The sequence below is a fragment of the Aquarana catesbeiana genome, linkage group LG02, assembly GCF_042186555.1.
Source record: "Aquarana catesbeiana isolate 2022-GZ linkage group LG02, ASM4218655v1, whole genome shotgun sequence".
In the NCBI taxonomy this organism is placed as follows: Eukaryota; Metazoa; Chordata; class Amphibia; order Anura; family Ranidae; genus Aquarana; species Aquarana catesbeiana.
In genome coordinates this window covers 418796671-418810905 of record NC_133325.1, presented here as the reverse complement: position 1 = coordinate 418810905, position 14235 = coordinate 418796671, and the positions used below count along the sequence as shown (strand labels likewise).

Sequence of the window (14235 nt, the reverse complement as noted above, 5' to 3'; positions counted from 1 at the left end):
GCACTTTGCACTTTATTATTGGTACATGCCAATAATACCAATCAGTTTACACCATCAATATGCATCTGTTTTGCACATTTATTTTTCCTGTTGTATATATGCACTATTGATTAATTTGTTTGTTTCACACTTACAATATAGTTCAGCTTCAGATTGTAGCGCTAGCAACTACATTTTACAGATAGTGGAGCAGTAATTCTTCCATTTCTTTATGTTTCCATTTGTTGGCATGCTTAATGGTATCATTCTGAAAGTGCAAAAAGTGCAGGGGCAAAAAGTGTTCTGTGCATATTTATTGGAGAAAAACTATGTTTTTCTGTATGGGCAATGTGCATTTTATATGAATGTGCAAATAAAATATTTCTTAAGTGGAATAAATAATTTAACCTTTTGGGTTTAGAAGTCTGTTATTTTATGAAGAACTGCATAGATTATGGATGATCAAGAACCACCAACAGATGATGTTTTGTGGACCTTCTCAATCTTGCACAAGTTTTTCATTTGTGTCATAAAATGTCACATTTGCTCTCACTGTGGAAATTAGATTCACATGGGTACTAAGGCCCGTACACCATTGACGACCATTTGTTTATGTGGCTTGAGCCGCCAGGTTTCTTCATGCAGGCAGCACATGTAAGCTCATTGGGACACAGCAACTGTACAGACTCAGCCGCTCATCCTAATTTGACAGGCGCACAGGTACAGGCAATTAGACCTGAATGTAGACAGTGTGTGCTCGGAGCCACTCCTCCACACGTCAGTTAAATTGGGGTGGCCCGTTCACGTGCCAATGCGGTTATACAATTGTTTCATTCAGCCTATACAGCACAGACTGATGAATCTCCCACTGAGGCTATTGTATTCTGACAGCCAGTGCTGGTGGCTGTCAGAATACATTGAGTACTACCTTACAGTGACTGCAGCTGAAGCCTGCCCCTTCATTATTTATATTTATAATTTATAAGTCTTTTTCCCTTCAAGATGCATTTAAGTAATGAAATTAACTGGCACAATCAAATATAAGTATATAAGTTTCTGATTAGATGCAATGGCCCAGAGTCAACATCATCAATAGAACATATGCATAGAACACAGAATAATAAAGCCTACCTTAAAATGTAGCTAAACTTAAGAATGAAAATGCAGCGTGTTACAGGTTACCAAATCTTAGATGTGGTGGCTGAATTTGTTTTCTTCTTTCTGGCTTTTATCCTTTTTCATATAGTGATCCTGCCAGTAACAAACTTCCTGGTGTGATAAGGTTCACGCACACTATCCATATAGAAGCAGTGTTGTCACCCTTGGACAGTTAGGCTCCGTTCACATCTTGGTGTTCAAAATAGCGGCAAATCACAGGACGCCCGTGCGATCCCCATCACTTCCAATGGCCCCCCCATTGCGGCGCGATTTTGCCACGATTCATTGGGCTACAATCACACAAGCAGAATCGCGGGATGCTTGTTGCCCAAAAGAAATTCTTGTACTTCTTTTGGACGACAGGCGTCCCGCGATTCTGTTTGCATGATTTTACGGTGAAATCTAAATCAAAATCACACCATGATCGGGATGCCATTGGAAGTGACGGGGATCGCACGGGCGTCCTGTGATTTGCCGCTATTTCAAATCGTGGTCAGAAGGAATGCCAAGATGTGAACGGAGCCTAAGGGTTTGATTTACTGAACCTGGAGAGTGCAAAATCTGGTGTAGCTGTGCATAGAAACCAATCGGCTTCCAGTCTTTTTTGGTCAAACTTTAATTGAACAAGCTGAAGTTAGAAGCTGATCGGCTACATGCACAGCTGTACCAGTTATTGCACTCTCCAGTTTTAGTAAATCAACCCCTTAGTGTTTTAGAACTTCAGAACAACTCTCCCCCCCCATCCCCAGATCATAGGTAGCAGGTGTTCATAGTGCATGGGACACAGGAAAGCACTGTTTTTTTTGGCAGGATCAATAGATTTCTTATGCACTTTTCAGACTGATATAGGAAAATGCTTTCAACAATATATTTAAAAGACCAAATGGGAGCTAATAAGAGAAGTTCATTATTAGGGTTTACATATACTTTAAAGCTGAACTCCAGTAAGTTAAAAAGCCCCTTTGGTAGCTCCCCACCCTTTTTAATGCTTGTATATTCTAGAAGGTTTGAATACTTCAGGGGTAAGTTCACCTTTTCAGAAAAAAACAAAAGGTGAACTAACACCCTACACTTCTCCCCCCTGGTTCCCTCAGTACTTGTGGGTGATGAGCTGTTAGTGCCCATGTAGCCGGTGTATCAGTCAGAGGATTAGAAATCCTTGCTCTTTTTCCCCTACTTTCTGTAGAGCTTCCAAGATGGATCAGAACGATTACAATTGATCAAAGCAGTCACAATGTCGGATCTGACCAATTAGAATGATTCTGATTTGTCCCTAAAGCCCTACAGAAAGAAGGGGAAGAAGTGCGGGGATTACAAATCCCTGATACACTGTTTGCATGGGCACTGATAGCTCATCAACCATGGAGGTAAGTTCACACTTCATTTTTTCCGAAAAGGTGAAATAACCCTTTAATGACCTTTTTGCTAACTCCTGCAGGCTTCCCCCCCCCAATGGAACACCGCTCACCAAAAAAGCTCCTCCTTGCCAGTCGCATAACCACTTCATAACTTACAGCAGCAGTCCTTCATTGTATGTGGGCCTGTCCACATTTCAGGGATAGGGCAGATGCAGGGGAGGCGCCAACTTCCTGGGGAGTGAGGAATAAGGTAGGTATCTCCTGAGACTGAGCATTAGAGCCTTACTATATATGAGAGGAGCTACCAAAAGGGGAATCTCATTAGTGGACTGGAATTAAACTTTAAGTGCTATCACAGCTTGATAAATCAGACGCAATACAGCAAAACAATAACATTTGTGTTAAATATGTGTTCAAATAGTTGCACTGTATACTAAATTATCTAAGTTACCTGTGGAAAGTTTTCATAAATGTTCTCTACTGTGTCTTGCCAGCATATCATATACACTTATCAAAATAAACTAAGGCTGCCCAAAGACATGCACATGGGTTACCAAGAATGATTGGAGGTGAGTCATCTGCTTGTCTTTAAAACTGTCACAGTCACAGTCTTTAAATTTTCTAATGAGCAAATTTGGTGCAAGCATCATTTTTTCAATAGAAAGGAGAACAATTGTTAAACGATGCACAGAAGTTTTTAAAACCCTATGGGATTGATTTACTAAAACCGGAGAGTGCAAAATCTGGTGCAGCTCTGCTTAGAAACCAATTGGCTTCCAAGTTTTATTGTCAAAGCTTAATTGAACAAGCCAAAGTTAGATAGCTGCTACCATGCACAGATGCACCAGATTTTGCACTCTCCAGTTTTAGTAAATCAACTCCCGTGGGTGGTAAGAAGTGTGCCCAACTTTTTAAAGTGCTTGTTCTTCCTGATTAGGAAACCCCTACATGGTCTAATTCTCACCCAGTCTTCACTGCTGATGCTTGATCAGGTCATGCATGAACTCCTTGCATTGTAATGTTGTAATATTGTTGTCTTGTGTAATAATAGATTCCAATGGATCCTTATTCTCTGCATTTTAAAATGGAAAACTGTAATATAAACACCAGCATTCTATATTGCAACTAGAACACATTTGTACATGAAATAAAATCTGATCTGTAAATAGATGCAATTATGACCTAACTGTACAATAGCCAGATGGGAATGTACATAGAGATGAGAGAACATCCATAAGTCCTTTGAGCCTTTGACTAAGTAATTCATAGAATCACACAGATCAAGCATGAAAATGTGAATGGATGTTGTCTCTCACCAGCTTTTATATGATTCACAGAAGCTGGCATTCACAGTTAAAGTAAGAAAACACAAAGAAGATCTAGATTAAGGCATCGGCTGAACTGTCCTGCTAAATTTTGCAGTTCATCCTGCAGACATTTCAAGTTAACTTAGTCTTTCAGTACACATTATTGGTAGTAGGTGGTATAGAACTACAACAGTACTGGCAATCAGATCAAATACTCAAAGCATGAATGAATAAAAAAATCATGAAGGCACTTTTCTCAGACATACTGTTTCTTAGAGGATGAACTGCTGGCTCTGCTTGGTTGCTTCTCGACAACAGCATGGGAGTTGGGAGAAACAGGTTTAAATTGGCTGTTGCTGTAATGCTCTAGTGTCTGATTGCCTCCAGTGAGGCATAGCTGTTTCTCAGTATTAAAGTTTGTCCAGTTGTCCTCATTTTGTACTTTATATGCTGGGTAGGAAATGTTCTCAGTCATGGGGAGGTACAGGTAAGACTTGTCCTGAAAAGGAGCACTGGCTGTCTCAGGGCATTTCCCTGGGTAAATATCCTCTTCTTTTGTGTATTTTGTGCTAGGCACATATGGGGAGTATTTCTTTAAGGCATGGATCATGGTCTTACATACTAGATGAATCAGTTCTAAGAGGTTCAGTAGTAGAGAGATCAATGACACTACTAGCATAAAAAGAATGAAGATGGTTTTCTCCATGGGTCTGGAAACAAAGCAGTCCACTTTATGAGGACATGGGGATCTCTCACACACATATAGTGCAGGCATTACAAAGCCATACAAGTACCACTGGCCAAGCAGAAAGCCAGCTTCAAAAATACTCTTGAAAATTACACTGATTGCATATGTCAACATCAGCGCTCCTCGGATTTTGACCCTACCATCCTCTTGAATGCAGATTTTTAGACGTTTTCTCTCAATGACAGCTATGGCATAGTCCACTTGCTGGTTCTTCTCATCTATAGCCCTTAGCTCTTCCTCTTTTTGCTTCAGCTTTTCTTCTTTTCTGGACAGATAAATGACATGTGCCAAGTAAAATAAGGTGGGTGTGCTAACAAAGAGAAACTGAAGTACCCAGAAGCGCACGTGGGAGATGGGAAAGGCTTTGTCATAACAGACATTTGGACATCCAGGCTGGTCTGTATTGCAGACAAAATCTGATTGTTCATCGCCCCAAACTGATTCTCCTGCTAGTCCAAGAATTAGGATGCGAAACACAAAAAGCACCATTAGCCAGACTTTCCCAATGCTTGTGGAGTGTTCCTGTACCTGATCCAACAACTTCTCTAGAAACTCCCAGTCTCCCATAGTGCAAGGCTCTTTCCCTGAAAAATACAACGCAAATTTTATGGATGGCTTTCGATGGCAGTTATTTTCAGTTCTTATAATAGTATATATTTTGTATACGATGCAAATTTAAAGGATTTTCACTTAAAGTAGAGCTCAGAAAACTGGCAATATCCAGTGGTGATGGTCCCTACCAATCAATAGTTGACACTTGCAGCCTATGGACATTTTTAATTAAATAACTCATAATTTCCACACCTGGTAACCATTCAGCCAAGGAAAACACTTTACAATGTTATGTTTGATGAAGCTTTGGGGAAACCTGCCACTGGGCATTATTGCCTATTTAAAGGAGTTTTATTCTTCCAATGACCGTGGAAAACCCCTAAACTTACAATGTTTTGATTCAGTCTCCTGTTCCATCCCTTCTGCCTAATATGTAGCATTAAAGTGGAAGTAAACCCTCCTATAGTTTTCAGCCAAGGAAGCTGCCATCTTGGCCTCTGCTTAATCTTCAACTGCCATGATGTTGCACACATAATCAGTTATGATACCAGCCATTGGATGGTTTGACAGTTTGGTTAAGAGCACAAGCAATGGGAGTGTTACATTTCCGGTACGTGCGAAAGGTAACTGTTTTATGCATGGGTTTACTTCCGCTTTAAATATTTAAATTTTTGACAACATAAAGTCCAATTTTTAAAGTCTATCAATCACAAATGGACAACAGTACACTTAGTGGTTAATTTACTAAAAATGGAGCATGCAAAATCTGGTGCAGCAGTGTTTAAAAACCAATCAGCTTCTAACTTCAGCTTGTTCAAATAAACTTTTGAAAAAAAAAAACCTGGAAGCTGCACCAGATTTTGCACTCTCCAGTTTTAGTAAATCAACCCCTTAATGACAAGTAGATGGAAAGCCTGGGTCCCACACTATCTTTAGCCTAGCAATATGACTGATATATTTAGCTAGTATCGCAATACATGAATTTAGTTTTTTATATACCTATACAGCGAAAGTAAAAAGTGACTTGATTAACAGAAATTTTTACAAACTTTCCTGATTCAGAAATTCACATTTTTATTTGCTAGTTACCCAAATATAGTTTCAAAACAATCTTGAATCTCAATCTTTTCTCTCTGTATGCCAAAAGACAGTTGGTCTTAATTAGCTCCACTTTTACATTTAGCGCAATCAATACGACACATTATAAAAGTGGTGCATATTAGAACTGAATTTGCATGAGTCACTCTCAGAATCAAAAATGTTCAAAATACTTTATGAATTAGGCGCAATACGTTAACAAGAGGGATTAATGTCAGAAAAGTGGTGCAACAGTAATATTGAATTTCCCCAGTGTATGTTAAGTTCCTATTTCTGCTTTGTGATTACACATGTATATAGGGCAGTCATGTTTGTTCATTGCATACTCAAGCTCTGGCTCCTGCATTGCAATGTTACACAGGGGTTGTGCTTTACTGCTCCCTGTCACCATGCAGTTTTGCAAGGCAACTGACTCATTAAAAGCAATGCCCCACCTGTGTCGATGATTCATTATCATAACAATTTGTAGCATCCCTTACATGTACATTCCGATGAAGCCAGGATGGCGAAAAATGTAGAAGATTACTTCTAAAGGAATCCTATTCTTGTTTGTTTTACATGTATCACACTGCCAAACAAATGTACAATTGTTCTTAACGATTTTTGTAAATAAAAACGTGTATTTTAACAGTAACATGTGTATTAACAGTTTTGCACCTATAAAATCCCATCTGTAAATTATTCTACCAGTACTTTAACTAACAAGGGATGATGGTGCTAGTCAGGTGTCTTCCTGTTCCTATCCACAATGCCTAATTATATTATCATAACAATTGTTTAGCAGGAAAGTTATAAGCTAAGTCAAATACAGAGCTCCCTCCATTGGTTAATATACATCTCCCTCCTTATGTGCAAAAAAAATGACAAATGTGGAAGCATAAAGATTTAAACATGTCAAAAATAAAATTGAATACATAAATAAAAACACTGCAAAAATAGCATAAATATGTGATTGCTGAATATATACTATACTCTATCTTTTGAGGTTTATTAGAAAATGTTGACTTTTATGACTTACTGCTATATTTATGACTCACTAATCCAGTTAAAAAAAACAAACAAAAAAAACATTTTGACTTTGTGATGCCTGCAATCCAATTTAATTGCACGTTTGCCTCTCAAAATATTAATATTATAGGGATATAAATATATATGTCTTGACATTTGTAAATACCATTTCACTTGAGGAGCAGCAAACATACATGAACTGAACTAGTCTGATATCTGGACATCTCACAGTAATTCAGTAGTCAACTTCATTGAAATGCTACTAGTACATCTATGCTATTACTGAGCTCTTTCTAAAGATACTAATAGCCTGACAGCCTCTGGCTTCAGTCGTTTGAGACACTGATTTGAATCAATTATACAACAACCACAGTCATAGTGAGTCAGAACTTCTGATCTGCCTATTTGTTCCTGGTCATGTACTGAAGACATTTGATCAGCATGACAGCCTGGCAACTAGATCCTTCAGAAGGACAAGTTGGTAAAGGCAGCCTTTATAAGTATGTGGTCCAAAAAGAGCGCTGTATGTATTATTCCAAACTGGCCTAATTAGGTGACACAAAGGACCCAAAATATCCACGTCTATTTTCCTTTTTAATAACCAATATAATTAATATCACTCTACCTGGGCTATTTAGTTTTCTCTATGTCTGTTACACTAAAATAATGTGGCTACTTTAGGCAACATGTTAATATAAAAATATAGTATTAAGCAAACATTATGGCCTTATAGATGTAGGTTGGCATTATAGATTATGAAACAACAAAATTCATAAGACATCAGACAATCAAAAGTCTGCATTTTTTAGTTTTGCATGTTTATTTGATGGAAAGTCGATAAAGTTTGTGCAGTTTTACAATTTTAATCTATTACGATTGTTTTTTATTTCATAGGCAACTACTATCAACTTTATCCAAGATTTGAAACTACTCAGTGATGTATTACTATGTTCTAAATTTTAAGTAACAGTAACAATAAGACAATTTTTATCATAGAAAATACAATGTAAAAATAACGACATCAGAGCAACCTTTACTACATCTTTGATTTTTTTTTTTTATTTCATTTTTACAATTTAATAATCCGCATTCTAAAAAACATAGGAGAGATTTAGAGATGATTCAAACTGTAACAGATAAACGTACCTTAAATGTTCAGAGAGGAACTTCTACCTGTAGGACTTAAAGAAGTTTACCACCTGCATGCCAGGGATGTTGGCAAAGCCAGCAACAAGGCCAGTCTTTCTAGCTAGAGCCATATGAGGTTTGCAGTAAGAGGGACTGTGTGATAAGAGAGCAAACAGACGATGCCCTCTCGTCAAAAAATCCCAGAGGGGAGAGGAAACCATGGGATGGACCAGAGGAGGTGCAGGATATTAGGGTTGTACTCTCATTTTTTTAGTGGGTTGGAAGAATAGTTTAACATGTTAGTTGCTAGAATGGCATCTATTAATCTCCTACACCATATCATTTACATTTTTTCTTATTTTTTTTAACTTCCAGACATTTTTATGAATTGTTGCTTCTTGTTTTAATAAAAAAAATAATGATTTACAGTTAGGAAACTACTGTAAGCAGGCTCATTATAAAATCAGTTATTATTCATAAAAACAAAGAATAAACCTAATTGTTACAATTGTTCTCTCAATTCAAAAATAGAGAAATGACTGACAAAGATTTTTTACTAAAAAAATGTATTATTCTTGTGTTCACTAAGCAAGTTAGTGGACACAAGAATGCTAGGTGTAGCCTGGAGAAGAAAGTAGTTACTTTTAATATAGTTAAATCTGAACTTCAGGTAGGTATATTATTATTATTATTGGTATTTATATAGCACTGGCAATTTACGCAGCACTTTTACATACTATTTATTCACATCAGTCCCTGCCCTCAAAGAGCTTACAATCTAAGGTATGAATTATATTGCATAGCCACAATGGTCCAGCTTGGATTTCATATTCCATACCTGAATGATTGCTGTGGAAGTGGAGAATCACTGAAGCAGTCACCACTACCACACTGATTGCCACTGTCTTCTGGGTCCTCTGCCTTGCATCCATTGAGAAAAATCTAAGGCATTCTGTGAATTGCAATTGGGCCAAGCAAGCAATCCCCCTGTGGTTACTAAGCAGCATGAAAGTCGCTTGCTTGGCATGAACGCCGTTTACAGAACACCTTTCATTTTTCTTAATGAATGCAAGGCATTTTATGATTAAATGAAGTGAAGCGGCATGGCAGCGGTGTGATAACCTCTACCTCGTCCAATCGGAAAATTCCTTGCATTCACTGAGAAAAATGTAGGCATCCTGGCATGGCACCCGTGCAGAGTTATTAACTTCTTGTGGCTACTATGCAGCAGGGCAGCCACTCAGCACAGAATGCAGAAGACAGCAGGGATCACTGTATAAGCAGGGACAGTGATTCTCTGCTTAAACAGCGGTCACACAGGTATGGCGCATGCCTACTTATATTGATCCAAGCTCCATACCTTGCGTTCAGCTCCGATAAACATCAGACATAATGCTCCCATGTTTAGTGGACTTTGGGCATAATAATCCCATATTCAGGACTTTTTAAAAAACTGGTGCTCATAGTTGGCAGCTGAATCAGACAACCACAGAGGAGAGAAGAGCTCAGCAAGGATGGGATGGGAGCATTCCTCTGAATTTTTACCCACAGCAGCAGGGAGTGTGTGTATGTTTCACAAGCTGACTGTTGACTTTCATGCTGGACTTCCCTAGCTGCAACAGAATGACACTTCCATATTCAGGTGTCACTTTCCTTGGCCGCTGTGCTGAACACACATACAAATGTAAATACACCCATTGGGGGGTGCCTACATACAAAAATGTTGCTTGCACTATGCATTATATATTGTCTAGGGCCATTATTCACAGTTAAAGTAGAACTATAGGCACATTTTTTTCCATTTTGGATAGAGCAAGGGAGGGTCAAAAACCCTTGTCAGATTTTTTTCGCCATCTCTGTCCCATTGTGGAGATTCCCCTTCACTTCCTGTCCCAAAGCCAAACAGGAAGTGAGAGGAAATCTGTGCAAATTAAGGGAATTCTTTGGGGACCCCCAGGTCACCAGAACTAGTGTCCCCATTGGAACATTTCCCCTCTATTACTTTTTGGGGGACAACCCAAAATTTGGGGATTTTCTTTTACTTTCACTTTCAATGATAATGGTAAACAGGACGAATACACAGTGTCAATCTCCCTAACGGGGGCACAGACAGCAATAAAAACTGACAGGTCTTCTCATTTATTTCTACTCTATCCATGCCTAAAAAAAAGTTTTGCCTTTAGTTAAATTTAAACCCTAAGGCCCCTTTCACACGGACGCTCCGATCAGGTCCGCCTGACCGGACACTCCATGTACCTCTATGTCAGCGCTGACATCCGCCGGTATCCTATCCGATCCTGTCCGTGAAATCCAGATGGATAGAAACCCTATTTTCCATCTGTCTGGAGGATCGGATCGGATGGGATCGGATGAAAATGGAAAGGCGGTCCTTTTCATCCGATCTCACCATAGAGGAGAGCTGGGCTCTGACAGGTCCGTCTCTGCACAGTGAGTGGACCCGGACCTGTCATCTGCCTGCTCAATGGGATCAATGGATCGATACCCTGCTGAGCAAAATGGAGACCACGTGGAAGGGCCCTTAAGTGATGAACTGTAAAGGCTTTTAAAGAGTCGCCTATGGAAAATAATTGGTACTGAAGTTTGTCGTCATTTAACAGGCACATGCAATTTTAAAGCTTGACATGTAGGGTATCTGTTTACTCTGCGAAACCTCATCTTTTATATTTATATATAATTTACTAAAACATTTAATAATATATTGTGTTTGCATGCCCTAAAATAAACTTTAGAGTATTTTTTTTGAAAGTTTGTACTTGATACACTTGTGCGACATGTGACATAAAAAATAAATGGAACATCCACTCTTTTAAGCTTGTCATGGAAGGTTTGAATCTCGGCCGGTTCAGCAGGGGCCGGCTGAGGTTCGAACCATGTATGGGCATGCTGATTGTACCCAAGTCATTCCATCGATCGACTTGGGTACAACCAGCATGTCAGATTTTTAGGATGTGATTATTGCTAGTGGCTATAGCCACTAGCAATGATTTCTGTGTTCTCCCACCAGGGTCAGCTCTCCGCGCCCCCCACTGGGAGAATACAATAGCTCCGTGGGAGGAATTCACCCATCAACACTGACTGTGTTGATGGGGGAATTGAGCGATTTTCTTTTCTGCAACCCATGGTTACAGGAAAGAAAATCATATCATCTATGGCCTGCCTTATTCTCCAGGTTCTCTGCTTTCAGAAAATGTATAATATCTGAGCTTTTTAAGTAATCTTCAGGCCTAAAAATTAATTTTTTTAACAAAAAATGACTCTGACAGCAAAAGGGATAAAGCTCATCTGAACTTTCAGTTTAAATCAGCTAAACACACTTTAGATGCATTAAAACAAAAGGTGTGTCAGACTCCTGCAGATAGACTCTCTACAACATACAGGCAGGGGGCAGGCTATTCAATTTGAAAATGAACTGTAAGGCCTCGTACACACAGTACGAAAATCAGAAGGGAAAAGTCATAAGACGAGCTGTCTGCGGATTTTCGGATCGTTAGTACGGTGCTTTTCGACAGATGATTTGACTTTTTCATCAGACAAAAGCTGGATGTGCAGGCTATAAAATTTTTGTCAGATGTGAACTCAACATCTGATTTTCGGATGGTCAGTACAGAAATCGTCACACAAAAGTCCAAAGAACGACTGGGAAGAGTTCAGTCTTGTAAACTACCATTCGTAATCTAGAATTAACATCGTGACGTGGCAATTGACGAAATGTCGAAATGCAGCGCACATTCTCTTCTTCTTAATTGGAATAATAATGAAGCTGCTTTGCTGGTGATACTGATGTAGTTATGCCAAACATATCTTAAAAGGCATTTGTTTTGTACGATCTGAAAATTGCAAATCAACTCTCCTCCCCTTCTTGCTGTGACCCGGAAAGCAACGTGTATGACGCCACCTCTGGGTCAGCTTCTCGGTGTCCCCAGCTAGTATAGCCGGGAAGGAATCGAGCCCAGAGGAGACATACAGAGACTATTAGACCCTGCATTTCTCATTAAGGAGGACCTGCCACCTAAAAAAATCACTTTTTGTCCCCTATGTAATGAAAATAATGTTAAGCAAATAAAAAACTTTTTTTTTATAAAAAAATATAAAGTTACACCCAAGCACATAAAATCCCCCCCCCCAAAAAAACCAAAACATTTTGAAGCCCCCCACCCCACATATACACACGTACGAACGTAAACGCACTCGTCGGGCTCATGAAAACGTTGATTGCAATTCACGTTACATACCGTCATGCACGTCAGAGTGAGAGCAATAACTCTAGCACAAGACCTCTGTAACACAGATGACCTATAGGGGGCTTTTGAAGCCTCACCTATAGAAATTATAGGGTACTAAAGTTTTTTGCCATTTCACAGGCACACACAAATTTAAGGTTTGACATCTTGGATATTTATTTACTCATTGCAACCTTATCTTTTATATTTTACCAAAAATGTGGGTAGTGTATTGCATTTGTTTGCCCTAGAATTCACTTTAGTGTGTTTTTTACTGAAATGTTGGGTTTCCCAGACCTTTGCTGTAATATAAAGTGACATAGAAAATTGGAACTACCACTAATTTATTCTCTAGGGTGTTTGCTTTCAGAAAATATATAATGTTTTGAGGGTTTTATGTAATCTTCAGGTCTAAAATGATTTTGTAAACATGTGTGCAAAAAATGCAAAAATGGCTCTGGCAGCGAAAGGGTTCGGTTATAAAAATAAACCCTCTTACCTGTCATTTAAGGCCTGAGAGGACAGAAACTATCATCTATTGTATCCCAAAAATCACCCAACTGTAGGATGTACAAGATGGAGCCCACAAGCAAACTAAACTGGAGCCTTTCCTCTGTAGTGCCCACTAGTGGCAGAAATGCATATTGAACACTGTTACTTAAACAGTATTCCAGGATTTGCTTGTCTTCAGCTGAGAGAACTTTTAATCATTTAAGATTTTACATGAAGTCCCAGAAATCTTTCATTAAGGTCTTCATGTTATATAGTTTGAATACCATGTCACAGATATATTATTTATCATTGTAAAAGTACATATTCCACAGTCCTTTTTTTTCAATTTTTCGGGACAAAAAAACAAACAAAAAAAGGCTTTGGAAAACAATGGAAAAAACCCTTCTTGTTTCCTAATATTTCCAGAATTTTTTCCAGGTCTTCCCATCTCTAGCCCTACCTGTCACCCGTAAGATAAAAAATAAATACTTACCTTACATCCCTGTTTCTGTCCATGGTGCCTAGGTTAAGGTCAGGCTGAAGGCATTCTGACAATATTTTGGGAATAAGAGGATCCCAAATCTTGCAAGAAAGCACTCCATGCAGTCGAGTCTTCTTTCAAGATTTGGGATCTTCAGCATATGCACGAATGTCATCTGAAGTATTCCTCTGTCACTCCTGCCTAGGTGCCGTGGGCAGAAGCTGGGTATATGTAAAGTAAGTATACTGTATATTAATTATGTATTAATTAGGGTAAGTATATATTATTTATTAATTATTAATTTTCTCTTTAGGTGTGTTTATGTTTAACCATGTAATGTGTAATTTTTACATGAGGGAGGTGAGAAAGTGGACCTTGCAAAACCATTTCAATCAAGCAAAATGATTTTAACACATATTTCTTGAGAAAATACATGGATATTAGAAGATTAAACAATTTTAAACAATGTTTACAATTTCGTGGTTGTACATACCTATAGTGGAAAAAATTAGGTTGCTGAATTGTCAAAATCCAGGTTTGATGATATGGTTTTTTTTGTTTTCTTTCTCTATACAGTGCAAATTGTCTTTTTTAATAAAAAAAAAAAACAAAAAACAAAAACAAAAAACAATATATATATATATATATATATATATATATATATATATATATATATATATACATA

At 38.3% G+C, this 14235-nt stretch overlaps 1 protein-coding gene across 2 annotated transcripts; it reads right to left on the bottom strand.

Annotated features, from left to right (window-relative positions):
- Positions 1-1508: 1508 nt before the first annotated feature.
- On the bottom strand, positions 1509-14171 carry LOC141128248 (gap junction alpha-4 protein-like). 2 transcript variants are annotated; one of them, XM_073615440.1, is made up of 2 exons: positions 14044-14171; positions 1509-5134 (listed from the first exon to the last, which is right to left on the bottom strand). In XM_073615440.1, the coding sequence occupies exon 2, from the start codon at positions 5115-5117 to the stop codon at positions 4059-4061; it is 1059 nt and encodes a 352-aa protein (XP_073471541.1). In that variant the 5' UTR covers positions 5118-5134; positions 14044-14171; the 3' UTR covers positions 1509-4058. The 2 variants fall into 2 exon arrangements, with proteins under 2 accessions (XP_073471541.1, XP_073471540.1); XM_073615439.1 differs by lacking the exon at positions 14044-14171 and adding an exon at positions 8355-12478.
- Positions 14172-14235: the final 64 nt, after the last annotated feature.

What these genes read in the sequence shown, in the direction of transcription:
- LOC141128248 (XM_073615440.1), bottom strand. Translation starts at nt 5,117, where the DNA reads ATGGGAGACTGGGAGTTTCTAGAGAAGTTGTTGGATCAGGTACAGGAA.